At 31.9% G+C, this 27,849-nt stretch overlaps 1 protein-coding gene across 5 annotated transcripts in view; it reads left to right on the plus strand.

Annotated features, from left to right (window-relative positions):
• Window positions 1–27,849, plus strand: part of LOC118204729 (ATP-binding cassette sub-family C member 10) — a 142,321-nt gene that overhangs the window by 60,432 nt on the left and 54,040 nt on the right. For all 5 annotated transcript variants that reach the window (XM_085825606.1, XM_085825602.1, XM_085825607.1 and 2 more), the window contains 2 exons: window positions 9,902–10,000; window positions 15,322–15,511. In XM_085825606.1, coding sequence (XP_085681732.1) covers window positions 9,902–10,000; window positions 15,322–15,511 — 289 coding nt within the window. The remainder of the gene's footprint in view (window positions 1–9,901; window positions 10,001–15,321; window positions 15,512–27,849) is intronic.

The raw sequence follows: 27,849 nt of genomic DNA on the forward strand, positions 1-27,849 counted from the left end.
TGAAATTACTTTGTTTTGGTAAATCAGATTTACAGGAAACTGTAGTTATCTAAGTTTCTGCAGATGTATATGTGTGCCCTTCCGGTGACAAGGCAAATATATATGTGGTATTCCAGTTCCTATTACAATTGTAATAGAATATCCTTTGTTAATGATTTTAGCTCTTCAGTTATTCGCGGCGTCAGTTGCTGTACGTCAGAGGGAAATGGGCATGAACACTTTGTCTTTTTAACGAAACCCCCATAGGAAAAAATTACAAGGGGTTAGATATGGGGGATCTTAGTGGTCAACAAAGCAATGACATATCGTTTGACCTAGTGGGCTTTTATCTTGTTATCCTATTTTCCGGTAGAGTAGCAGGCACAGTCTGTAGTCATTCACTTCCATGTCTCTTGCACCTGACACTTGCATATAAAGCTTTTCGAATCGTAGCTCTATTTTTCAGGATCCAAAACGTTTAAGTTTTGAGATCAGTACGTGAATTCCTGCATAAGATATGCATATATGTTTATCAGTTATCAATTTCTCCACATATTTATGATTCTTCAGAAGTACTCTATTGGGTAAATAAAATTTTCGTAGTTTTTCCTTTCATTCAACCTAGACTTGACACGTAAAATGCCTTCTCATCTTTGAACACACAATTCACTTCAGCTTCTTAATATCATCAGATGAAAAGGAATCATGTTGAATAATCTTCACAATAGATTGCTTGGCTCCTGTCAAACGTTTAACTCTCCGGCTTCTTTTTCTTCTATAATCTTTCTGGTATTTCCTATGAATCTGTGTATTCACCCGATCATTCTCAGTATTTTCGTGTATTTCGAAAAATAGCCAAAGAATCGCGAAGAAATATCGATAATATTACCTGACAAAACTATAACTGCTTTAGGTTATAGTTTTCACTGTTAACCTCTTCTTTGTTATCGATTGATATAAAACGAGGCTATTCTTCTTCCGGCACTGTCAACAAAGGTGGGCCCTCATCTTGATTCAATAAGTTTCTTCAAAGAACATCATCTTCATGGCATATCGGCTGGGTTTTCTGCACCCGTTACATGGTACTAATTTTCATGGTCGGATAGGATTCTAATTTATGAAATTCTGTTATTTACAAAAGTGCTCCAAACTTCTGCTGTTTTTTTATTTAGAAGAGTGCTATTGAAGAATTGTCCAGTAATAGCCCTTTGAAATTTCGACCTTAAAGTTCTTGAAAAATGAGGCTAATCGCACTCCAATAAGACAAGCAAGCCATTCAAATCGTGGCATACTTTTTTTTTTTTTTTTTTTTTTTTTTTTTTTTTTACGGGGGCTGTTCGTGCTTTAGCTTGCTGTAGAGTAGCTTTGACTTCTTCTTTATTTTGACTTCTCAAATATACTGCACTTGCATACGATCCCTGTGAAGCATCAGCAAACTTATGTAGACTAAAAGATTTTCCTCCTGTCTGTGTAACTAGTCTGGGAATCTTTATGGATACAAGGACAGTTTCTTTGACCCACTTCAAGAATTTTTTTTTTTTTTTTGTTTGTTTGTTATATATATATATATCTACAGGTATCTCTGCATCCCAGGTCAATTTCGTTTCACAGCACTTTTGCAATGATAACTTTGGAACGAGGACATTAGGGATGTCGCAAAACAACGAATCTTCATATTTATCCCACAGAAGGCAAAGTACTTTCAATGGTTCACCCATTGTAGATATTTAATGGTTCACCCATTGTAGATATTTAATGGTTCACCCATTGTAGATATTTTGCTGCTTAGATCTGTTTGTTCCCACCCTCTTAAGTTAGCATATGTCATTAATTGAATTGATTTTGCAATAAAGTCTTCTGCTTCTTCATTCGAATTCGGTGAAATGACACAGCTGTCAGCACAGAAGGAATTTTTTAATTTTGTAGCCACTTCCTTCAAAGAAGGTTCACATTGGTCTAAATGAGAGTTGATCACTGCTCCTAAAAGAAATGGACTGCATTTTAGTCCGAAGATTCCTCTGCAATGACGAAATTTTCTTATATCCTTTTTGTTCCGCGTTTTCCCACTACAGAAATCATCTTAGGAAATCACGATCACTTCTTTGAAGAGAAATTTGAAGAAAAGCTCTTCTAATATCTGAGATAATGCCTATTTTTCAATGTCTAAAATCAAGAAGCAATCTATGTATCAATTCAATTCAATTTTGACCTTTTTCTAGACAGTTGTTAAGTGACAGGAAATCCTTTTACTTGCATGAAGCGTCAAGTACAAGTCTTACTGCTGTTGTTCAGTTATCTTTGAAGACCGGTGTGTGGGAAAGATAATGATTGTTAACTCGTTCCTCTTCTTCTGGTACTACTGATTCAAGCCATTCTTCAAACACTGCACTTTTTTTTTTTTTTTTTTTTTTAATTTATCATTCAACATCGTAGAAATCAATCGTTTCTCAGCAACTTCACTGTTAAAGCTTCTTTCTCGTTGATCCAAGGTAAGCTGACTTCATATCATACACTTTTTCAGACTCTTGTGAAAGTGATCCCACACTGCTTCTTCTAACTCTGAATCAGTTTTATTTTTTTAGCATGTGCAATTCCCAGTGTTTCTAGCTTCTGCAAGTTTTCTATGTCACTGCTGTGAATCAACAATAACGTTATTGTTGACGACATGGGCAAGGAGCTTCTTTCTGAATGTAATCATTTAACTTTTGCATGACTGTTCACAGCAGTTAGCCCATTTTCAAATTTCTGAACTCTTCCAGTTAACAGTGCGCCTACAACGTCAACTCCAATAAGAAATTCTATTTTCAAATTCCTTCTTCCTACATGAGATGTATGGCAATTTTTCTGCCATACTAGTCCAGGCTGTAAACTGACTACTGGTCCACAAATCTTCGACTGTTCCAACAAGATTAGTTGTCTAGAAAAATCACGTTTAAGCTTCTAAAGTTCACTTCGTAGCGTTTGTTAATTTCTCTCTTCGTTGTTTTCCTCCAAAAAAGTGCGTAAATGTGCATGATTGAGATCCACTTTGCATGGCACTGTATGTCTACAGCAGTCTTCTTTAATATGTATGAACGTTGCGATCCTGTGTCGATAAGTGCCCTTACTATCTTCTGCTTTTTGTTTGCGTCGATATAAATTAATAGTGTTTGAAGAAACACTTCATCTGGTGTTCATAAGTGACACGTTTTCTGTTTTCTCATCTTTATTCTTTTCAACATCAGTGCTGTTTTGATTGGTGAGCAAATTCGGACACATGACACTTCACTGTCTTTTCGAGCCTATGAGATATTGTACATTTGTTTTGCATTGCTTGGACCTGTGTCCAATTTTGAGGCAGAAGAAGCAACCCCTCTTCTGCTTAATTCATCATTCTTTTGAATCAGAGCAATCTCGACCTTCATGATTTTTCTCTCAAAATATGCAAGAATTCTTTTTGATATGATTGGTTGCTCTTTTATGGCCTGAGAATAAATCATTCGCTGTAGGCACGAAATGTACACCCTGGTACCTTTTAGCTTTTCTACTTTTCTTTCTTTGCACCTGAATCAATCAATTTAAATTCAGCTTTCGGCAAAGAAATTCTGTGCTTTCCTTCCACTTCATTCTTTAAAAACAACAATAATTATTTCAATTTCTGCTGTAATTATTGATTTCTGCTGTAATTATTGATTGAGAATTTTCTGCTGTAATTATTGATGCATGATTTCTAAGCTCAACTCGTAAAATTTCCTTGGGTATGCAGGATTCAACGAGTGGAAACAGCACGGCAGCGTGTCATTCCTATTGACTCCAGCGAACGTAAATACGACTCTAACTTATCATACAATTCTGATATACTGCATTTTCCCTGTTGTTCAGTAATATTTTTAAAAAATCAGATCTAGTAATTCCCAAATATAGAATTACACCAACAATTCTTTCCGACGAACTTGTTTCTTAAGCTTTCTATAACATTTTGATAATTTTCGGCAGTTGCAGGGAAGCCGTTCGGAATATCACGTGGTCTTGTCCCGGGTGTGGTCGCTTGAACGAGATAATGCATCTTGCCCTCGTTTTGAATTTCCTGCTTCTCATGTATTCGCCGAAATCGTTCCCAAAACGGTAACCAATCTGTAATGTCGCCACCGAATTGTTTTAACTCTGTTTTGGGTAATTTCAGTTTTCGTTTATTCAATTTGGCAGCACACTGCCAATGGATTGCGTCATTTGGCGATTGAAAAATAATTCCGTTTTCCAATCGTATTAAATCTAACTTTTCTTTGTGCTCTTCAGCTTTTTACCCATTCACTTTCAAACTGATCATTTGAAGAAAATTTTGAATTTTATATTTGAGTATCAAATGAACTAAGTTCAACAGATAAACGTTTTAAAGTAACAAGTTTCGTTTTCACAGATTTTTCATTTGGAGTTTCTTTTCTAATTCCTGCAAAATCGCATTAATCGTTTTCGTAAAAGACGTTCTGACAGGTTTTCGTTTCTCAATTAACGATTCCATTTCAATAAAAATAAATTCAATAAAACCACTAATATTTTGACCTTGACTTCTTTTACCGATCACGCCCGTTGTCAGCAATTGTTCGAGATTTGCAAGAACTAACCGTTCTCCTTTCTCCTAATAAACTTAAAATAATTTTATGTCTAATATTCAGAAGCATCATGCTTATTTTCAAAATTCCTAGAGCAACAATAAGCTAGAACAAAGAACAGAATATTGCCATTCTTGCAATGTCAAACTATGAATGAAAGATAATAAATGAGGCTTGGTTCTAACAGAAGGTATAAAAAGTGTGAAGAAAAGTACGTATTTCTAAAAAAGAAAAATACGTAAAAATTTGCTTTTTGTCTCTGCTTGTGTTAAAAAATATTTTTCATATCTGCATTGCTCTTATAACAATTTTCTATTCATTTGTTTGAAATTTTAACATGTTTTGTAATGATGTTACTTCTTTCTATTAGTAGGTTCAAATTGCCATAGTAAATATCCTCACATTATACATAAAACATATATTTTATTGCATCATTTAAAATTTGTGAAGCAAAAACAAGCACAGTGAAAGCTTGACTCTCCAATAATCTCAAAATGCCAAATGCCGGATAAGTAAAAATTAAATGCTCAATTATGAGCATTAAAAAAATGTAATTAATGTTAGGAAAGCGAAATGAATGGAAGAAGAATTTCTGGGCTAGAACTAGAAACACGGTCATCTTATTTATTATCAGCTTGAATATCAAGAGCCTCTATTTAACATTACATAGGACAGGGCTTAATTTCTAAAATTAGAAGTGTCGGAGCCCTATGGAAGACTGTCAGCAAAGATGAATAAGAGTAAATAAATAAATAAAATGACTATAATTTTAAAATTAAATAGTTAATTATTTTATCAAATTAATTAATAGCTGTTTAATTAATGTTTATAAATTGTTATTTAATGAATAATTATTATAAAATTTATTAATTCTAATTTAATCGATAATTATTAGATAATTAATTATTGGAATAATTAAAAATTAAAGTAATTAAATAAAATGTAAAGAGATAAAATTTAATAAGTGATTTTTAATATAATTTTATTGTTAAAATAAAATTTTCAAGATAATTTCTACTGAAATTTTTATTCAATTACATAAAAGAAGTGCCGCAGCCTTCTTATTCAGGGCTCAGGTGCACTCCGGCTGAATTATGATTTATTACAACTAAGAAACACCGGACCCAGGATCTGGTGGTCTCCGGCCCAATTTAAGCTGTGATCGTATGGGGAAAATAGTTGTTGTATCATCACAAAAATGAAGTATATAGTCAAAAATCTTTAATCCGGACTCGTCGGGACTTCGGCGATTCCGGATTATAGATCATCAATTTAAATCTGGTAAGATGGCATGCAGGAATTATAAAATTAAAAATATGAAACCGTAATTTATAAAATAAAGAACAATTATGATCTAAAGGGTATCAAAATTTACAAAAAAAAAGGCTTAATATTTATTTGTTTACTTTATTAAACATTTTTTTCAATGCACGCATGCGTAAAGCATACATTACGCATAGTCGAAATTAGAAAAATGCAACCAGAAAACTATTTCATGTATATTCCTGATATTTATAATGATGAGGAATTTGATTTAAATCATATCAAAGACGGAGTACATTTAGTAAAGAATTAAAGGAGATGAAATACTACATTTAGTAAAGAATTATAAGCTGAATAAAATAAAAACATCTGCCCTGAAGATAAGGATAGTGCTGACAGATCAACTTCCAGTTCATTATGGGCCGCGATGTCCCGCCTGTCCCCGCATAGCAGCGTGAAATTGATAAACAGATTTCGGAATGGTTAAAGAAACAAAGGATATGCCTTTATCCATTTTTTGCAGCAATTCCACTTTTTGTTTGATGGACATCAAAACATGCTTTCGCTTTGTAGATCCTTTGGCAGCTCCAGAATCGGAAATTCTTTTTGACATAATCGAAAGTTCAAGCTTACTTTTATAAAATTGCTCTAATAGTCTGCAAGAAATAATAAGCTGGATCCAATTAGAAGGTTAAGGAACAACGCTGTCTGCAACATTAACTGAAATAGATAATTAGATAATTTTAGATTAGCTTATACCGTCCATTATATATTAAAAGCGCATGTGTAAACGTATTATGCGCATGCGTAAAGGTATGATGCGCATGCGTGAACGCATATGCGCATGCGATGTGTTTACACATGTGCAAAAAGTTTGTAGCTTTGATGTCCGGATTATAGATCATTCTGGATTATGGACATCTGGAATAAAGACTTCTGACCGTATGTAATGTATAACTGATAAAAATTCAGATAATGCTAAAAATAGGGTAAAACAGAATGAGAGTGTAAAGATATAAGTGGGTGGAAACAAAAAATGAGGGGAATCTTGGTGAGAGGGGAACATTGTCTTTGACCGTGGTTCTCTGCTGATACAATTATTTATAGCCATCAAGCAGATGTGTGTCAGGGGTAAAATGAGTTCTGAATCTGACTCCTATGGTTGAATGTAAAGTTGCTGGTTCAGCTTTTCGCCCCCCCCCTGTATTTGGTTACATTAGCGGATACTGTGATAAGACGATGTATGGGACGTGCTTGAGCAGTTTATCTCAGTATTTCACTCTTATTGTACTCGCTGTCACTGAACGCACATTTAAGAATATAAATTTTTCTTTGTATGAGGGTAACTAACTGTAACCATCGATAACAATACACTAGATAAGATGGCATGGCGAGAATTTTACGCATTCCTAAACAAGCTTCCCCAAATTTATTGCCCTTCTTAAAGGGAGAGGCTTCCGCATGTGAGTGAGGGGGCTTTACTTGAACGTGTCATGTTCTCATGAGTTCATATTTCTAGGGAAATAGAGTATTGCAAGATCTGCTTATTGTTAAAATAAAACGTTAGGAATTCTAATTTTTCCCCCTTGAAATTGTGGTTCTGTTTTATAAAAAGAAGTACTGGAGCTAAGCTTATGTAGGGTTCCGGTGCGCTCCAGCTAGAATTGTATTTTATCTTAAAAATTGAGAAGTACTGGAGCAATTTAAGCATGGCCATACGATTTTTTTAAAAAGAACCCATTTCAAACATAGAACACTCATTTCACAAGATATCATTACTTTCATAGGCCTCTAACATATGAAAGTGCAACATATTATCCGATTATGAAATCCTGTTGACCACAAAAGCTGGCAGAATTCCCAAACTTTCTGCCAATCATTCTGGCAAAAGTTTAAAAGAAATTATTGCTCTTTATTTACTTGGATAATCAAGAGATTCAAGTTAAAAACATAATTTATAAAAAAAAAAAACTTAAATTGCTTGTCATAATTTTTAACATTGACTTGCCAGTGCATATCTCTTTTCATATAAAATCCTGTATCATGCCCATTAGCACACACTCTTTTTGAAGCTGTGATCCCATAATTTTGTAAATACACCACTGCATGCTTTTATGTTTAGGGATGATCCTAAATTTTGTTATTTTTTCAGAACTCTAGAATAAAACAGATAAAATTCTGTTAAATTATATCTGCCTTCAAAATTTCACTCGTTTCAGGAAATAATTTATCAAAATATATAGCATATTTTATTTTCCGATGGTAAAGTTCTTCCATACTATAAAATATTTTCTTATCTATTGTGTAACAATACATTGAATGTTATTTTGATAGGTAAACCAGTCATTATACAAACAACTTCAGTTGAGACAGTCTGGAAGAGTCTGATGATCATGAGCATACAGCTTCTTTGCAGCATGTCTAATTACTATTCTTAGTAACTTTGTCACCCTGCAGCTCAACACTCCGGCTGCATACATGATTATTAGGATGATGATATTGTTGAAGATAATTATCAGCCTTATGCTTTTATTGACCATCAAAATCAATCAATTTGTAAAATTGAACTAAAAATAAAATGGAAGGTATAATTTAATATTGCATGGATTAAAACTCATGTTGGATTTTATGGCAGTAAGAGAGTCAATGCACTGGCCAAGGAGACTGCACGTGGGGATAGATGTTTAATGAATTATATTTCAGGCTCAGAAAGAAATTATCAAAGAACAAGTACAATACTGAGAGCCATCTAAGAAAATTAAAAATTATTTGATACTCATACTAGTTTTCAAGAGCATGAAAATATATAATGATGTTATTTAAACTAAATTATTACTGGTCATGAGTGATTCCCAGAATCTTTAAATAGATTTCAACTCCAAGGTTCTAATCTATATGAAGAGTGATTGTTGCAGACAGTGCGCATTTTGTTGAATCATGTCTCTTAATGTAAAGCACAAGGGATTTATGCCAGTTTGTAAGAAAATGCAATTTCAAAATTTTATAAAAAAAAGCTGTTGCTTTTTTACAAGAAATGTTGGAAAAATTAAGAATAATAGAGGTATAGTCAGGACTGAAGTATGAGTGGAAAATTTTGTTTCATCATTTTAATCTTATATTAGTTATTTTCAGTTCACACTATTTATTGATTTCTGTGTATGTGTTTAGTTCTGACAGGGAAAGAAGTTATTCCTTTAGATCCATATTATCTTATTTTTTTTGGTTATTTTATTGTTAAGCTTTTGTTTTGTTATTCACTTTATCCATCCTAGTTTTTATGAGATTTTAAAATTTTTAAGCTAATTAAAGAGATATTTTATATCCTTTTAAAATTTCTATAATACTTATAAAAAACTTGGTCAGTCTTCATTTCTTGTTGCAAGGCTTGTCCCAATATGACCTTATGACTAAACATTGATTTGGCTAGTTAGTTGGGTTGGAGCCTCAACCTTAAATCAAATCAAATCTTTCTACACAAAAACTAAACTGGCTTTTTGAGAATTAATTGAATTTACATGGAGTTAAGGTGAAGATCTTATTGATTGCTGCCAGTTAGTTGAATGCCAGGTATTCAGGCTTTTACTGTGTCATAACTCTGAATATTTCATTCACTTTTGTGAATGGAAAAACTATTCACAGGCTGCATATTAAATGTGATTAATAATTAAGGAATGTTTTTATGCTGTTCTGTCACCATATTTTTTGCAGTGAATAATTTAAAATAATTTAGGCAATAATCTGTTGGTAATCATGAAAAAGTTTTTTAACAAGTGAATAGCCGATCTCAAGCATACATTTTATGTATTGCTTTTCTACCACTAAATGAGCTGCAAACTTGAAAAAGCAGTGGATATTTCTTTAATTTTCTAATGCCATATTGTAGTTTTTATGTAAAGTTGCAGTATTGTATAAGTATGCATTGTCTAATCATGTTTGTGTGAGTATTTATATATTTATTACTTTAACTAGTTTTGAGTATGTTTTAAAGTACTTATTAAATGTTGCTTCCTCTGCATAATTTTTGACTTTATCTATTCTTTATAAAATCAAATTATGTTTACTTTATATAGGCTTTGCCATATGGTGACAAAACAGAAGTTGGAGATAAAGGTGTTACACTCAGTGGAGGACAGAAAGCTAGAATATCATTAGCTAGAGCTGTTTATCAGGTACTAAATCATTAATAAAAAAGTTATGTAATGTATTCTGTGTTGCTTTATTGTATTGAAATCAAGTAAAAATAGAACTTTAATATTTAAGATCTAGATAATAGATGTAATTTTATCATTGTTATTAATACGAAAAATCATCCAATTAAAAGCAAAGTTACCCAACTTTATAATGCTGAAGGAGCTTTAGTAGATATCCAAGTAACTTTGTTAATGGTCCAAGTTCTACCATTTTCATTCATTGCACAGATAATCCTGGAAGTAATCTGGAGGTAACTCTTAGAAGCTTAGAGCTGTACCAGGTGTGAAAATTTGTAAATTTCTATACCAGTTATTACAGACATTAAAATATGTAAGCATAAATAAAAGTAAACAAAATTCAAACATATTAAAAAACACGTTTGAACCGGATTATAATTTGTTATTGCAATTATTATTAGTACTTGTTTATTAGGCAGCAATGTGCACCATGTCAACATAGTTGCTGCATTTTTCTTTCTTTATTTACAAATTCTCGCATTTTAGAATTTCAGCCGTTAACTATCGATAAATACAAAAAATACTTGAAATTGATATCTTAATCAAGCATTTTAGACTTATTGCATATAACAGACTAAAATGTTCTATAACTCTTTTTTTCTCTCTGAGGGTAAAGGGAAGAAATTTTTTTAAGCAATTCTAAATTGACATTAATTTCAGATTATTATATTTGAACATCATGTTTTTGCATGTAATGTACCATATTTGCTCTTGATCTATTTATAGTAATATAATCTAAGCGTGACATGCAAAGAGAAATAATGTGATAATATTTAAATAATATGATACATATTATTTAAATTAATTTTCACGTATATTTAATTATTTTATTTTCTCTACTTTAGTATTTTTTTGAATGTTTTTATAAACAAATCTAGAAAAAAGTAAACTATCTGATATCAGTTTGAATTTTTTTCATATTTTGAATTAGCAAAAGTTTTAAACACATCTGCCAGGAATCAAACAGAGAGAATTTGGTACTTTTGCAGCAGCAATTGAAAGGAATAACCTGAAACCTATTCAAGCTGAGAACATTTCTTTTTTAAATGAAATAGAACCAAGCGGAGTTAAATGTAAATATGTAGCTTAATGTTATTAGCAATATAAATATGCAATACTAGTGATGTGTAAGAAGTAGAATCATTAAATGTTAAAAGTGCCAAATATTTATTTACTGCACCCATAATAACATTATCAGTTGCTCAGTTGCTTTTTTTCCAAACTACAATTTCAGCGGAAGTGATTGTTAAGAAACTGAAAGTTAATAAGATTTCAAGAAAATATATTGTAACTATTTAAAATAAAATATTTCCATGTAATACTAAAATTTTTTTGACTGAAAAATATTTACATTGCCAAAATAATAATTAATAATAAATTTAGAATATAATAGATAGGTAAATGGAAGGGCAGAATCTTACAGGTGACAGCAGGTCCGGACAGCTGGACAGCTTACATAGACTAATCGGGTATCGTCTGGATCCCGCAACTATCTGAAGCTGCACTCCGAAAACAATACGAGGGCAAAGTACATGGGCCCTACAAGGGCAAAATATAGATTTTTCTGCATGTGGAATTAAAAATTTTCCTGGCTACATTGCATGTTAGCACATTGCTACACATACTTGCTACACTATACATTTCATAATATGCATTGCTTTGATCATTGCATTGTACTTAAGGCACATTTACAACTCTATGCTACACTCAATACACTATATATTCTTTGCAACATATTACGCTGAACATTATTCTTGACAATTCAACATAGATTCTGAAAATGTAATTGATAAAATAGGACATAACTTGATTATATAGTGCATAACTTATTTATATAAGACAGGCTTAAATAAATAACTTAATACAACAGATAAATAAATTAAGAGCTCTTAAATAAAGAGCAAAATTGCACATTACAAACAAATTACATATTTGCACACAGAAATACATATTGTTTACTTTGTGCTGTACTTACAATATACAAAATACAGTTTTAAGAACACAGTACAGCCCATATTACTTTTGATTAAATAACAGTATGTTATAAGTTCACTGTGGCATAAATTTTGCTGTATTTCTAAAACACACCAAAAATAACTTTGTAATTAAACATTCTACTTGTCACATTGAACGTTAACACACTGCTATATATAAAACATTCAATACACTAACATTTTTATAATACGTATTACATTTAACACTGCACTATATTTAGAACACCTTACAAAACTCATTTCTACACTTAATGCACTGTGGGTATTGGCTACGTATTACATTGAACATTAGTCTTGATTAAATAACATAGGCACTGGTATATACAACATAATTCTTAATACAAAAAGCTTTAAAAAAACTGTTAGAAATACACCTATAGGGAGAAAAAATTACAGAATGCAAAAGCATGCAATCATTACTGCTGTGAATATCACATGCAAAGTACAGGTGTCTTGTTTGGCAACCCACAGCATTTTATACATGAAGCATAATGCATTCCATACAGAGGAATATGCATAACTGCTTTGCTCAATATCTTTCATCACGTTAACTCTACATGTGCTAGATACATTAAATACTGTATTTGCCATGCACTATACATTTCATAATATGCACGTTAACACACTGCTATATATAAATCACCCAAGACACTAAAATTTACAGAATGCAATAATATTTGCATACATATAACTACTATAATATTTAAATTTTGTGCTCTTGAATACAATGCTTCCTGCAGCTCAAAGCATAGCGGCAGAATCTTACAGTTAGGAGAGCAGAATGAAAGTTTGACAACTTGTATGTTTAGAAAGTCAGCCACAGGAAGATCCTAGAGTGATATATGACACGGACCTTCTAGTGGAAAAAAAAAGGAGGCAAGCTGAAATTGGTTTGAAGGAGAATAGTGAAAAAGAAAAAGAAAGCTAGATAGCAAGGCTGGAGATAAATCTTTGTTGTAAAGTGTTAGCAAGCAATGTAAATTATTTTAATTATGAGATTCTAGACAAAAAAGTTAGATCTTAAACTAAATTCTGACTAGCATCTAAATTATCATTTAAATAAGAAGGGAATTATCATAATGTAGAACATGTGAAAATGTAAGGTTTCAAAAGCACGACTTTTTTTGTTTTATTATTATGATTATATTTCCAAAATTAAACGGGTAGAATATATTGGGTCATCTGAAATATTCTGTAGTTTTTTAGAATGCAATATGTTTTTTTTCTAATTATTTTGTTATTGTTGATAAGGAGAGATCTTGATCAAAACGGATGTTTCTGCTAGCATTGCATTATACTAGCCTGTGATGTGATATTTTATTTTTTCTTCAGTATGATGCTAAGTATAAAAAACTCAAAACTTCATTTTTATCATATGCTGTTTTATTTTAAAATAGCAAAAACAAATCTAGTAAGACTGCTCAATTTTGTGCTGTACGTGCTGTTTCTGATGGCCCTGTGTGAAGGCAGTTGGAGAGGCTGAAGCGGAGAACTTTCAGCTTCTTACACTTATGCCTGTTCTGGATGACCATCTTTTATATAGGAGGGTCTATCAAATGAATCTGTCGCAGAAAAGCCATGTTATACAAGTCAAGATATATTCAGAGAAACTAACTATACCAAAAAATACACTATGTGATAATTAGAAGAAGGTAAATAAGCCACATGATGTATAATGCTCTGCTCTATGCTTTAACAGAGCAGAATATGCTCGCTCAAGTTTTGACCTGTGATTCTGCTGTCTGAAAAGAAATAAAGAATCTCCTTTTTTGAAACTGCTCATTACAGGAGATGAAAAGTGGATACTGGGGATAGTATTGAATTCATGGGATAAAGCCAAAAGAACCTCCTTTAGTAACATTGAGAGGGTGCTGCATCTCAAAATGTAATGCTTTGTCTATGGTGGGATTACAAAAGGACTGTACACTATAAATGATTGCCATTGAATCAAAATGTAATGCTTTGTGTATGGTGGGATTACAAAAGGATTGTACACTATAAATTGTTGCCATCGAATCAAACAATAAATTTCAAAAAATATTTTTTTTCCAAATGGCTGTTTTAAAAGCAGAAATTGAGGCAAAGGTCCCAGAGCTGAATAACTGAAAAGTAGTCTTCCATCATGACAGTACTCGGTTACACATTTTGATAACTGTTAGACAAAGACTATTTGAGTGTGGATGAGATTTTTCATGTTGCTCATGTTCACCAGAAGATCCTCGAATTTTCATTTCTTCAGGTCACTTCAAAATTTTCTAAATGGCTTCACTTCTTCGGACATTATCAAACAGCATCTCGATAAATTTTTTGCAAAGAAACTTAATGACTTTTTAAAAAATCTGATGTGGGTGCCACATGACTTCCTTGTACAGCCTATTAAATTATACACGGTTTTTGCTGCACTTCATTTAAACTCATTTCCTGGAAGTTTTTGAACTAACTGATCTCTGAAGGGAAATTGAAAATGGCATAAAAAATTGCAAATTTTGAAAATAAATATCCCTGTCATTTTTTGTCGTATGAGAGATAAACTTCGTACAATTTTATTCTTTTCATAACAAGTGCAAGCGTTTTTCACATATAAGTATAGAAACCAGAAGACGGCATTTAAAGTTAGATTTCGATATTTGCCGAAAATTATTATTATTTTTTTTAAATTTGGAATTGCCAAAACATGAATATTTTTATCCCTTAAAACACTTCTGTAACTGGAAGTATATGTCCACAACTAATGATGGCGAAATTAAGACCAGTTAAGGACTTCTAAGACGGAAAAGGGGTGGGTGATTATATGTATAGTCCCATATACAAAATTTCAATGTTCTACGGCTAATCGCTTTTGAATTATGTGAGATAAATGCATACATACATATGTACAGATCCCTTTGGAATCTACATATTTTAAATCCATTCTAAAACCTGTTTTGGAAAAAAGAGTCCTTTATTTTCTCCATGTGTACAAACGTCATGCAAAAAAAAAAAAAATTCTCCGAATGGATTCGGTAATGATCAAAATGGATATTTCCTTTGAAATATGATACCCGCAATTTTTCGCAATTACAGTGCTTCCTTTCTTCGTACAAAGAAATAAAAGGAATTTTCCAGCTTCTGAAAAGAGCAAAAAGTCAGAACAATATGATTTTGGTGATTCAGTGAAATTTCTTGAAGCTTTTTTATTACCTCATTAGTATTTATCATTAAAAACTCATGAATTTTTTGGATGATCCAATACATTGAAAAAAAAATATATTTGTTTTTAATTTAAAATTAAATATTATTTGATTGCAGGATTTTGACATTTATCTGTTAGATGATCCATTTTCATCAGTTGATGTCCATGTTGCTGAACATATATTTTCTAACTGTATTATGGGGATGCTGAAAAATAAATCTTGTATTCTGTGCACTCATAAAATGCAATTTTCTGAAAAGGCTGACCATTTAATCATTCTGTCAAATGGAAAAGTTGTAAGCCAGGGTAAGCTGTAGAATGAAATTTATAAATCTCCTTATTCATATGACTTATATGTACATTAGACTTCCTTTTATATTTTCTCACTTTAACTAACTATATTTTTTATTCAAAAATTGTTTTTAAGATAATCATACTTTTGTTGCTGATTTAAGAAAAAGTACAGTACATTCTATTCAAAAACTGGTGTGTTTCAATTTATACTTCTTATGGTCTTTAGTTTTACAGTTTTCATTATCCATCTCATTTTCTGCCTATTTACCCAAAACTGTTTGTGGATCTATTATCAGGTAAGTTATGCTAGTAACATTTAGGATTCATAATTTCCATGAAAAGTAGTACAGTTTTTTGGTTTTTACCAGCCTGCTGGTAATTTCTTTTATTTCACTTTAAGTCAATCAAGATGTCAACTAAAAGATAAAAAGGTACTGATGTACTACTAATAAATATAAACATAAATTATTATTTATAATTAAAAAATAATCGATTTACTAAAAAATCAAATAAAAGAATGTTTCTCAAGACCTTCTGCAAGTACTATCACTGATTAAATATAAACTAAAGAAATAACATGAAAAAGGAAGAAAAAATAGTTTAATTCTTATTTATTTATATATTTTGGCAATAAAAAGCTAGAAATATTTAAATTTATAGAACCTTGTACAGAAACAAGAATAATAGTATTCTTTCTTCTTTTTATACTTTGTTTTTTATGTGAGAGCAGGATATATATTGAGTGAACTCGTAGGCTTTAAGGTTGGTTCTATATTTCCTGGTATCCATAAATTAGATTTTTTCTTAAATCATTTTCTGTCACTTAGGAATGGCACATTTGTAAGATTATCAGATTTAAATACAGTCAGTACTTTACTGGGAGAGTAAAGTTAATTAAAAAGTTTTGGAATTTATGAGCACAGTTTGTGTTCATGGTCATCTGTTGTCTTTTGGTTTGTAGTTACATTGAATATATTTCTTTGCCTAATGTCTGTCCTCCATTTTTTTATTATTATTATTTTCTCTCTTTCTCCCTTCCCCTATGCTAATTAGCAATTAGAAGCTTCAATAAACAGGAATGCAGCATTAAAAGTAGTGAAACATAATAACTATGCAAAAGCTGCAAATTAGTTGCTATATATATATATATATTAGAAATTTATTTATTTAAAATAGTTATAAACTTTTATTTTTTAAAACTTATATATATGTAAAACATAGTTACGTATTTTGTTTAAATTTGAGCATAGGCGCATTTTTCTTTTCTGACACCAGTTGTTATGTTATTTTCTTCTTTCACTTTCGTACAGGGTTCGTGTGGATTTGGAGTGAATAATGACGACACTTGATGAAGTATCGAAACACACTTTATTGGCCGATATTAATCAGGACATCTCCAAAACACGTTTTTACAGTCGTCGAACTGTTATAAACACGCTGACACGTTCAGCGACACAGCCTTCACACTGTCAGCCAATAATGGTGGAGACAACTTCACTGCAAAGCACCAGAGTACAGCTGCCAACTCTTGCTTGGTCGTTCTCAGAACTCCACGTACTCTCGAGACTCTCCATGCTACAACTCGTGATGCACTCTATGATACACAAAAGTATAGCTCTCGACTCAGCACAGTCTAAGACAAAACTCGACGATGCACTAATTTGCGATACACTAAAAAACTCTCTCGATGCAATCGATGACCAACTCAGCACTAGACTTCGAGACACTCTCTCAATGACTGACTATCAGCTCGCTAGATGAGGCACACACATGCTAACTGACTGCAGACCAGCAGGGTTTATATATCTTTCAGCTTGTGTTCGAAAACATTCTGGGCTAAACCGGTAAGAATTCGTTCCAGAAGGTTCTCCATCTGTCCATGGCATATCGCCAATTTTCTCGCCAAATGGATGATTTCTCACCAAATGTGGCAACCCTGTCTTCCCTTGCCATTTTATGGCAACCCTAAAACTGTTTTGTGGTCAAGCCATCTTACCGCACCTGGACATTTCGTAACAGTATTTTGTTTAAATTTGATTTAGAACTTTTAAATGTATTATGTATCATTTTCAGTCCCATTGAAGTTAGTTTATTGGAAGTTTGCTGTGTCTTTGTATTTTAATGAAATCTCTTAAGATTAGGCTTTAAATTAAAACTTTTGTTCATTATTTACAAATGTAAGTAAGTGTTTGTTTCAATGTATTAAGAAACTTTATCACCAGTTGTCATGGTTATTATCAATATAAGACAAGCAATATTTGCAGATTTTCACTCACTTTACTAAAATACAGCATTTCACTAAAATTGTTTGTTAATCGAAAATGTGATAAGCTAAGGAACTAAATAGTATTTCTAATTTACACTGGTCATCAAAATTAAAGGATAATGACAGAAATAAAACATAACTGATACTTAATGAAAAATTATCAATAGAAATTTATAAAAACCATTAGTTAACACAAATTACAATATTTGGTAGTTGATTATTCTCAAAATATTGAAATTAGAACCAAATTTATAAAAATTGGGAAAGGAGGAAAAAGGAAGTCACTTCTTTTGGAGAAAAGTTTTCTTTAATATGGTATATGGTCACCTTGGGGACAGATTAGTGTACCTCACATCTTGTGTCATAGACTTTACAAAAGTGTTGCTTAGATCTTGTGAAACTGCATGCCACTTTTATAAAAGTGCACTTTTCAGTTCCTGGAGGGTCTGGAGAGGACTTTGTCATTGCTGAAATTCAGTGTCCTAGGGCATCCCATACATGCTGTATCATGTTCAAGTCAAGTGAATAAGGTGGCCAATCCAATTGAGTGACATCTTTTTGCAAGTACTGTGACACCACATATGCTGAATGAGGCTGAACATTGGCATCCATTAGCAAAAACTCTGGGCCAACAGTACTCATAAACAATCTAATTTGCAGTTCCAGTACCTCATCCATATATCTCTGAGCATTTACAAAACTTCCTTGAAAGATGTACAGCTCGATGCAGCCACTTGTCATTGACTCCTCCCCAAATCGTTAAACCGTGGTCACAGAAATGAAATATTCCATGGACACAAGGGAGAACAAGTTACATGTTCCTTCCTGTCTCCAGTTCAAAACATATTTAGAATCACTGTTCAGACTATATCTGGACTCATCAATAAACAATACTCTAGTCGTATCATCTTGGCTGCATTGAGTATAATGATTGAACCAGTTTAATTGAGTGTCTCTGGAAGCTGGAGTGAGTGGACAAAAACCATCGGTTTTCTTACATACATACTCAAACCTAATTAAGCCTTCATGCAGGAATAAAATGGCTATTTCAAGTTCCTTTTTAGCAACCTGAAGGTCTTAAACCAAATCTCTTGTAGTCACTTTGCATTACATTGAAATAAACATTTAATAATGTAAATAAATAATTATTGATTTTTTTGGTAAATTTTGATTCCCTTAAGATCATAAATGCTTCATCATTTCATATTTTTAATTAAAAAAATACTACATGTCATCTTACTAGATTTAAACTGATGGTCCAAAAAAATTTCAAATCTGGTTTGGTTGTTTAATTATGGCAAAGCACATTAGGGCTCTTGTAGTCACTTTGCATTACATTGAAATAAAAGTTTAATAATGTAAACAAATAATTATTGATTTTTTTGGTAAATTTTGATTTCCTTAAGATAATAAATGCTTCATCATTTCATATTTTTAATTAAAAAAATACTACATGTCATCTTACTAGATTTAAACTGATGGTTCAAAAAAATTTCAAATCTGGTTTGGTTTGTTTAATTATGGAAAAACACACTAGGGCTATCTGCTTAAGGGAAGAGGTGCCTTCGTGGAGGACTTTCTAAGATTTTCAAATCTGAAACACCGAAGTTGTGATGAGTCCAGATCTTGGACTTTGTACTGTATGTGTTATAAATCTAAGTCTGTGTATAGGATAAGTAGTTAAAACAAGCATAACTCTTAATCACATTTTTTAACATATTGTGTGTATTTTTAACCTTAATACGTAAGTGAAACGCATTGTATTAATATCATTATAGTGTGTTACTGAATGAGCTATAAATACCAATTGATTTACACAACTCCTTTCTCATTTTAATGATGTTTACTTAGGTTGATTACTTATTTGTTACATTTTAAAAAATGAAAGTATGATATAAAATTGTATAATATTTGGAAGGTATGGAACGTTATTGTGCGTGTTTCAAATAAATGTGCGGTTAATTTTTTGACCTTATTGTTCTAAATTTCTAATCTTGGTGCTAGGTTTTTCTATTTCATGGAGTGTTTGTTATGTTTATCACACCCAACTGCATATCATTTTGATAGCTACGATCATTCCGAAAATCTGCATATACTTTTATCTTAAAATGGAAAAAGACAAGGTAAATTACTGATTTGCTCAGTTGATATTGTTGAGTTGTTTCTGTGAATGTAAAATTTGAGTAAATATTTCTTAAAATATTTCTGGGTGTTGCAGTTATTTTAAAGATTCATAATTTAGCATTAAAGTTTAGTAACTGAAATTTTATTATTAGAAAAAATATATAATTGATGTTGAGATTGAATTTTCTCTTAAAGTAATAAAGTATTTGTTTTTAATAGTTGTTAGAAAGAAATTATGTGCACTGTTGATGCACCTATAATTTACCTGCTTACTTCATGAAAAAAATTTTGTGAAATTGTATAATCTCTCAGAATATAATTTATAATTGTAAAAATAAGTTAATGGATCTCAGAATTAAGTGATTAAATCTAGACATTTTTTAAAAACTATTTGGCTTTGGCTTAAAATATAAATATGTACATAGTGTAGTAACTACACTGAAATATAATATAGGGTTGATCAAATTTTCACATGCAAAGTCTTTAACTAGTTTTTATACATTGTGAATTATACCTAATAAAATATAATCCAAAATTTCTGATTATAGACTTTCATTCATTGGAATAAGAGATTAAATTTTGTTCACAAATGATCAACTAGAAGTGATATTTTACTTAAAGCTTAATGTTCTGTTTAAAACATGGAATTGACAGCAGGCCATGTGTTGGCTGCATTATTTTTTATTTTTTATTTTTTTTATTTATGGGTTAATGAAATAATTTCTGTTTGATGGGGTTCTAATTACATATATCAGGTCTATAATGAGATAATTTAAAGACTGTTACTGAGCTATGCATTTAATCAGATATTTAAATAGAAGAGAAACAAGTCAATATAAAATTTTAATTAAGGAAAACTTAGTTTCCCATAAATTTTTAAGCAAAATTCTCTCAATTTTTAGGGCTATCAGAACACAGAACCCTCTTCTTCAGCAACAAAATGACAATATAAAGAGGGCTGCATTAGATTTTGATAATTTACATAGCAGATAGTTGACGTACGCCCCCCCCCAAATTTTTTTTTTTTTTTTTTTTTATTCGTTAGTAGAACAGTTGCCTTAATATCACTGGTTGTTTCAATCAAGCTAAAGCAAAATTATCAGGTTTCCTTATTCTGAAACAGAAGTGTTTTATTAACACTTATGGGTTGAGAGCAGTTCTCCTTTTTCTGCCATTCCAAGTTATTCCAAGACATCTTTCTTTGATTAGTTAGTTCATCAGGGTCAAACCATTGAATATTGGTAATACATCTTGAATTTTGTGAATAAGCTAACTGCATAAAATTTCTAGTTTCTACTCTTTAAGTAGATAAGACTACTCAACTCGAGTAGTTTGCCTATTATTCCATGTTTACCAATTGAACACTTGAACACTTGGTTGCATGAATGTTTCACTGTCTTTCATGTGTTACATGAATATAAAGCAATTTCCTTTAGATTGTCTTTATGATGTCATACCTTCTAAAAGATATGGCTCTATTATTAAGTTGTAACAATATTAAATTGAATATTAAGTTGTAACAATAACTGAACTAAAACAAAAAGAGTGTGATTTGTAAATTTAATTTTGGTTTACTACTTTTTATTGTTACAGTCAAAAAACGTTAATTCGGACACCCATAATCCGGACTTCAAAGCTACAAACTTTCTGCGCATGCGTCCCGTTGACGCATGCGCGTAAGACCTTTACGGCTGCGAATTTGCAGGCGCAAAATACGTTAACGAATGTGTGTTTAATGTATAACGGACGGTATAAGCTAAGCTAAATTTATCTAAATCAGTTAATGTTGCAGATTGCGTTGTTGCTTAATCTTCGAATTGGATCCGGCTTATTATTTTTTGCAGACTGTTAGAGCAATTTTATAAAAGTAAGCTTGAACTTTCGATTATGTCAAATAGAATTTCCGATATATATTTACTAATATGTAAAGGATCTACAAAGCGAAAGTATGTTTCGAAGTCAATTAAACAAAAAGTGGAATTGCTGCAAAAAAGGGATAAAGGCATAATCCTTTGCTTATCTAACCATTCCGAAATCTGTTTATCAATTTTACGCTGCTCTGCGGCGGGAGGGAGAAACACCGCGGCGCACAATGAATTGGAAGTTGATCTGTCAGCACTATCCTTATCTTCAGGGCAGATGCTTTTATTTTATTTGGCTTATAATTCCTTACTAAATGTAGCATTTCATCTCGATGTACTCCGTCTTTAATATGATTTAAATCACATTCCTCGTCATTATAATTCGCTTCCGATAGCGAAGAAAGTGACACAGAGGTTATTGAAAACGAAAAAATTTCGATTGACAAATTAGTCGGTATTCTCGACACAGCAATTATAGGACTTGAACAGCGGAACTTTGTAACTGAACAAGAAATTATGTCCGTTTATAGAATTAAAGAGAAAGTATTATCACATAAAAAACGAATTAACTTAAACAACTTACATTAAAAGAAATGTTTAATAAAGTAAACAAATAAATATTAAGCTTTCTTTGTGTGTAAATTTTGATACCCTTTAGATCATAATTGTTCTTTATTTCATAAATTACGGTTTCATAATTTTAATTGTATAATTTCTGCATGCCATCTTACCAGATTTAAACTGAAGATCTATAATCCAGAAAAATCGATAATCCGGAATCGCCGAAGTCCCGACGAGTCCGGATTAACAACTTTTGACTGTATTAGACTTTCATTTTAGTATTCTGCTTTGTGTATGATATTTCTTGTAGATCTTAATTGAAGAAATTGTGGATATCATCTTGCCTTTGAAAATTGTTGCAAATAATATGTATGCTATTTTGTATGGCATAGCTTTCATATTGTATTTAATCTCAGTTTTCTTTATTATTTCAGTTTTACATTTTGGATATAATGATTTATCAGTCTATTATAATGGATAGCTAAAAACTTATGTCTATGATTAATTTTTAAATCTTTAAACTATTTGATTTTTAAACAATAATGATTTTTAATGTGTCAACTTATGTACAAAACTGTTTTTTAAAACAAAACATTTGCAAGGAATATAGCTAACATTTTTATTTTGTTAGAATATATGTATATAGAAAGCAATGTAGAAAAGTAATTAGCTCTTCCGCCTTATTGTCCATAAATTCCAATGTTTTGCAAATGGCAACTCAAAATACAGTCAAAAGTCGTTAATTCGGACACCCATAATCCGGAATGATCTATAATCCGGACCTCAAAGCTAAAAACTTTCTGCGCATGCGCCGCGTTGACACATGCGCATAGGCGTTTACGCGTGCGCGTAAGACCTTTACGACTGCGCATATGCGTGTGCGCAAGTGCAGAATACGTTTTCGCGTGCGCGTTTAATGTATAACGGACGGTATAAGCTAAAATTATCTAATTATCTATTTCAGTTAATGTTGATGATTGCGTTGTTCCTTAATCTTCGAACTGGATCCGGCTTATTACTTTTTTCAGTCTGTAAAAGCAATTTTATAAAAGTAAACTTGAACTTTCGATTATGTCAAATAGAATTTCCGATGCTGGAGCTCCCAAAGGATCAACAAAACGAAAGTACGTTTCGATGTCCATCAAACAAAAAGTGGAATTGCTGCAAAAAATGGATAAAGACATGAAGAAGGTGACAGAGAGGTTAGTGAAAACGAAAAAATTTCGATTGACAAGTTAGTCGGTATTCTCGGCACAGCAATTACGGGACTTGAGCAGTGGAACTTTGTAACTGAACAAGAAATTATGTCTGTTTATAGAATTAAAGAGAAAGTATTATCACATAAAAAACGAAGCAACTTAAACAACTTACATTGAAAGAAATGTTTAATAAAGTAAACAAATAAATATTAAGCTTTTTTTTTTTTTTTTTTGTAAATTTTGATACCCTTTAGATCATAATTGTTCTTGATTTCATAAATTACGGTTTCATATTTTTAATTTTAGAATTTCTGCATGCAATCTTACGAGATTTAAACTGATGATCTATAATCCGGAAAAATTGATAATCCGGAATCGCCGAAGTCCCGACGAGTCCGGATTAACGACTTTTGACTGTATATCCATTTGTAAACAAGTTTTTTTTCCAAATAAATGCATAATGTTTGGATAGGAATCTTTGTTCGTGTTCAAGAAGAATGATTCTGTATCATACGTGACAACCATATAATCACTTGACAGAGGATGTATTTTTGGTATGAGAAAATTGAATGTTTCTTTCTGTGATATTGCCAAGCAAGTGAGATAGAGTGTGTCTGTTGCAAAAAAAAGAACATCCAAAGACTAGTGTAAGGAAAAACGTAAGACATGAAGCATGACGGAAAAACATTAGCAGGTGAAGAGGTACATCATTATATCAGAATATCTTTGGCTGACTGTACTATATCATCAGCAATATTCATGTTGTACTGATGAATCTACACATTCTTCATTGTCCCAATAAATCACCTTTTTTATGCTCTGAACACATATCAGTTGCTTTTCAGATTACTTTTGGTACCTGAGGAACATTCTGCCATTCAGTGTTGTGTTTGGCAGACTGAGTGGGATGACATCATCTTTGATGAACCATGATTTTGTGTAGGCAAAAATGATGTTCGTGGATTGTTTGTGCATGTATCCACCCCTGACAATATGAAAGATAGTGATAAGACTGTTCATACCTGGCATACTGCGAAAACAAGGAGCATTCTTGTTGTATAATGTTGCTGGACTTTGCAAATTTTTTTTTTTTTTTTAAAGTTTAAACCACCATCAAGAATGCTTATTACATCAAAGACATTGCATTTCCATAATTGCAGTATCTTCTCATGGTAATTTTCCAGCAGGAAGATTTCATTCTTCATACTGTAATAAAATGCCCTATTTCTTCCTTGCCTGCTTAGATCACCTGATTTATCCCTCATTAAAAATATATAGGATAGAGTCCTTTAGCAAATCTTGATGAACTGTGGCTCCTGGTAAATATAGCTTGAATGTCTATCCCATGTGCCACCATCAAAATTTTAATTCACTGCCATGGCATGTAGAACAAGCAATACAAACTAAAGCTATATAATGCTAACTATATTGATGTATATAATGTGTATTGTTTTGAAATGCTAACTATTTATTTTGTGTTGCTTACATAATGTCTTCTGCTAAAATAAAAACTATAACTAAATTCCTTTTAGATATTTTTTTTAATATAGTCATTTTATTTTGGAGCAGAAGACATGAAAAATATGTAGTTCCCTTGCTAGAATTTAAAATCTGGGCTTCCGGAAAATTCGGAATTTCCGGAAATGCCAGCCAAATGTGCTTTCCACAAAAACATACAGTGAGGAGAGAAAAAAGCCGTACATTCTCCACAAAAGATAAATGGGAGGGAGGAGACTGAATTGCCAAATCTTGGTCACAATGATTTATCATCCACCACCTTTTAGTTTGGCCAGTGCTATTGAGTTATGTAGAATATTTTCAAAGATATGAAACAAAAGAAATCAAGATGAAACAAAGAAATTAACTTAAAATCATCAAAGCATTTAGAATCATCACTATTTACACCCATTTTAATACATCATGCCCAACAAGTTGAAAGTTATGTTTTGTCATAATACATTAAATGATGTCTGCAACACTGAATGCATGTACACCTCAAATATAAAATCTAATTTATCTTTCCTAATAAAAAACAATGCTAAATATGTATCTCAAATCTTCTATATGTATATATCTCTATACTAGTATATATATACAGTCAAAAGTCGTTAATCCGGACTCGTCGGGATTTCGGCGATTCCGGATTATAGATCATCAGTTTAAATCTCGTAAGGTGGCATGTAGAAATTCTAAAATTAAAAATATGAAACCGTAATTTATGAAATAAAGAACAATTATGATCTAAAGGGTATCAAAATTTACAAAAAAAAAAAAAAAAAAAAGCTTAATATTTATTTGTTTATTTTTATTAAACATTTCTTTCAATGTAAGTTGTTTAAGTTGCTTCGTTTTATGTGATAATACTTTCTCTTTAATTCTATAAACAGACATAATTTCTTGTTCCGTTGTTCAAGTCCCGTTAATTGCTGTGCCGAGAATACCGACTAACTTGTCAATCGAATTTTTTTCGTTTTCACTAACCTCTCTGTCACATTCTTCATGTCTTTATCCATTTTTTGCAGCAATTCCACTTTTTGTTTGTTGGACATTGAAACATACTTTCGTTTTGTTGATCCTTTGGAAGTTCCATCATCGGAAATTCTATTTGACATAATCGAAAGTTCAAGTTTACTTTTATAAAATTGCTCTTACAGTCTGCAAAAAATAATAAGCGAAATCCAATTCGAAGATTAAGGAACAACGCAATCATTAACATTAACTGAAATAGATAATTAGATAATTTTAGCTTACACCGTCCGTTATACATTAAACGCGCACGCGAAAACGTATTCTGCACTTGCGCACACGCATATGCGCAGTAGTCTAGGTCTTACGCGCACGCGTAAAACGCCTGTGCGCATGTGCCAACGCGGCGCATGCGCAGAAAGTTTTTAGCTTTGAGGTCCGGATTATAGATCATTCCGGATTATGGGTTTCCGAATTAACGACTTTTGACTGTATTATGTTTCACATAGTAATATTTGAACTCCACTAAATTATACAAGATGATGCAAAAAGAAAATAGAAAAAGTAGAAATTAAATTATTTGAAAAGTATAGACATGTATATGTGTGTTTTAAAAAATGCACAGAAAGGCATGTGATTTTTTTTAATAATAAAAAATTATTGCTAAAATAATTATATGTTTTGCCAACAGGTCACATTCTAAGTGGTCCTAGCTAATTGGCATTTCGTATGGGACTGCATGGCAATCGATCAGGACCATCCTCAACAGTATCCTTACAAAACTCACCACATAGAGGAACTGATATCAAATTATTGCAAGAGATGTCATGAATTTTCAAAGTGATTTTTTTCTACAGTTGGAAAATAGAGCACACTGTCAAATGCACACACTGTCAAATCTGGGCAATAGAGAACCATCACACAATTGTGGAAATTCCTTGCATGAGCCAAAGATGATAGAGTGAGGTCAGCCAAATATGACAGGGTTCACTGTGTCATTCAGCCTTCTTTTGTTTGGGTTCATAGTTGTTATTTTTGAACTATTTTTTCTACAGTTGAGTATTATGCTGTGCTTTCAAGAGACAGCATCATTTCCTTCTAGCAAGAGAGGCAAGTACTCCATAGTGTAATATTTATGTAGGGTGGTATGTTTTTGCACAGATCATGCAGAGCACCTACTGCAAACAGTGATGATAATGCCCTCAGTTACTCTTTCCCACACAAATGGCTACAAGAAAAAGAAATTAATAAAGAAAAGTTGTTTGCAATCATGTGACAGAAATTACAACTCAATCTTCTTCAGTGTTATTCAGAGTGTGGGGCCACATTTTATCATCAGTCTCATCAGCGACAGTTGTTTCATTATAACTGTGTTGCAAACTATGCTACATCAGTGTATGAGTTCTGATACAACTGAAGCATCCATTCACTGAAAAGTAAATCTATTCTAGCAATTAAATTATAAAAAAAGGATCCCATGTCTTTCTATGCATTTCTGTGAAAACTTGTATTATGCTATTCTTTGTACTTTTTGAATTATTTAATTTTTACTTGGCCCCAAAGTTTTTGATTCACCCAGTATATACAGGGTGTTTATAAGTGAACGGTGTGATTTAATTAATAATAAATCGATGTATTACCTAACCCATGTAAAACCTACACTGTAAGCATTGGCAACTGTACAAGTTTCTCATTTGCTACCTGTTTTCATTTGTTACCTCATTTGTTTGTTTGTCCTCAGCCACAGCATCAGTTTACAAGATGGTGCCACAATAGGAAAAGCTTTTTTTATGATCCATTTTGAGGTGTCCAGATCTGTGGTTTCAGTGCAGCATGAGTTTTGTGTACATTTTTTGTGCAGTGTTTCTCGAG

Source organism: Stegodyphus dumicola, chromosome 10 (genome assembly GCF_044657685.1).
Source record: "Stegodyphus dumicola isolate Sdum_Otavi_A_Nest chromosome 10, ASM4465768v1".
Taxonomy (NCBI): domain Eukaryota; kingdom Metazoa; phylum Arthropoda; class Arachnida; order Araneae; family Eresidae; genus Stegodyphus; species Stegodyphus dumicola.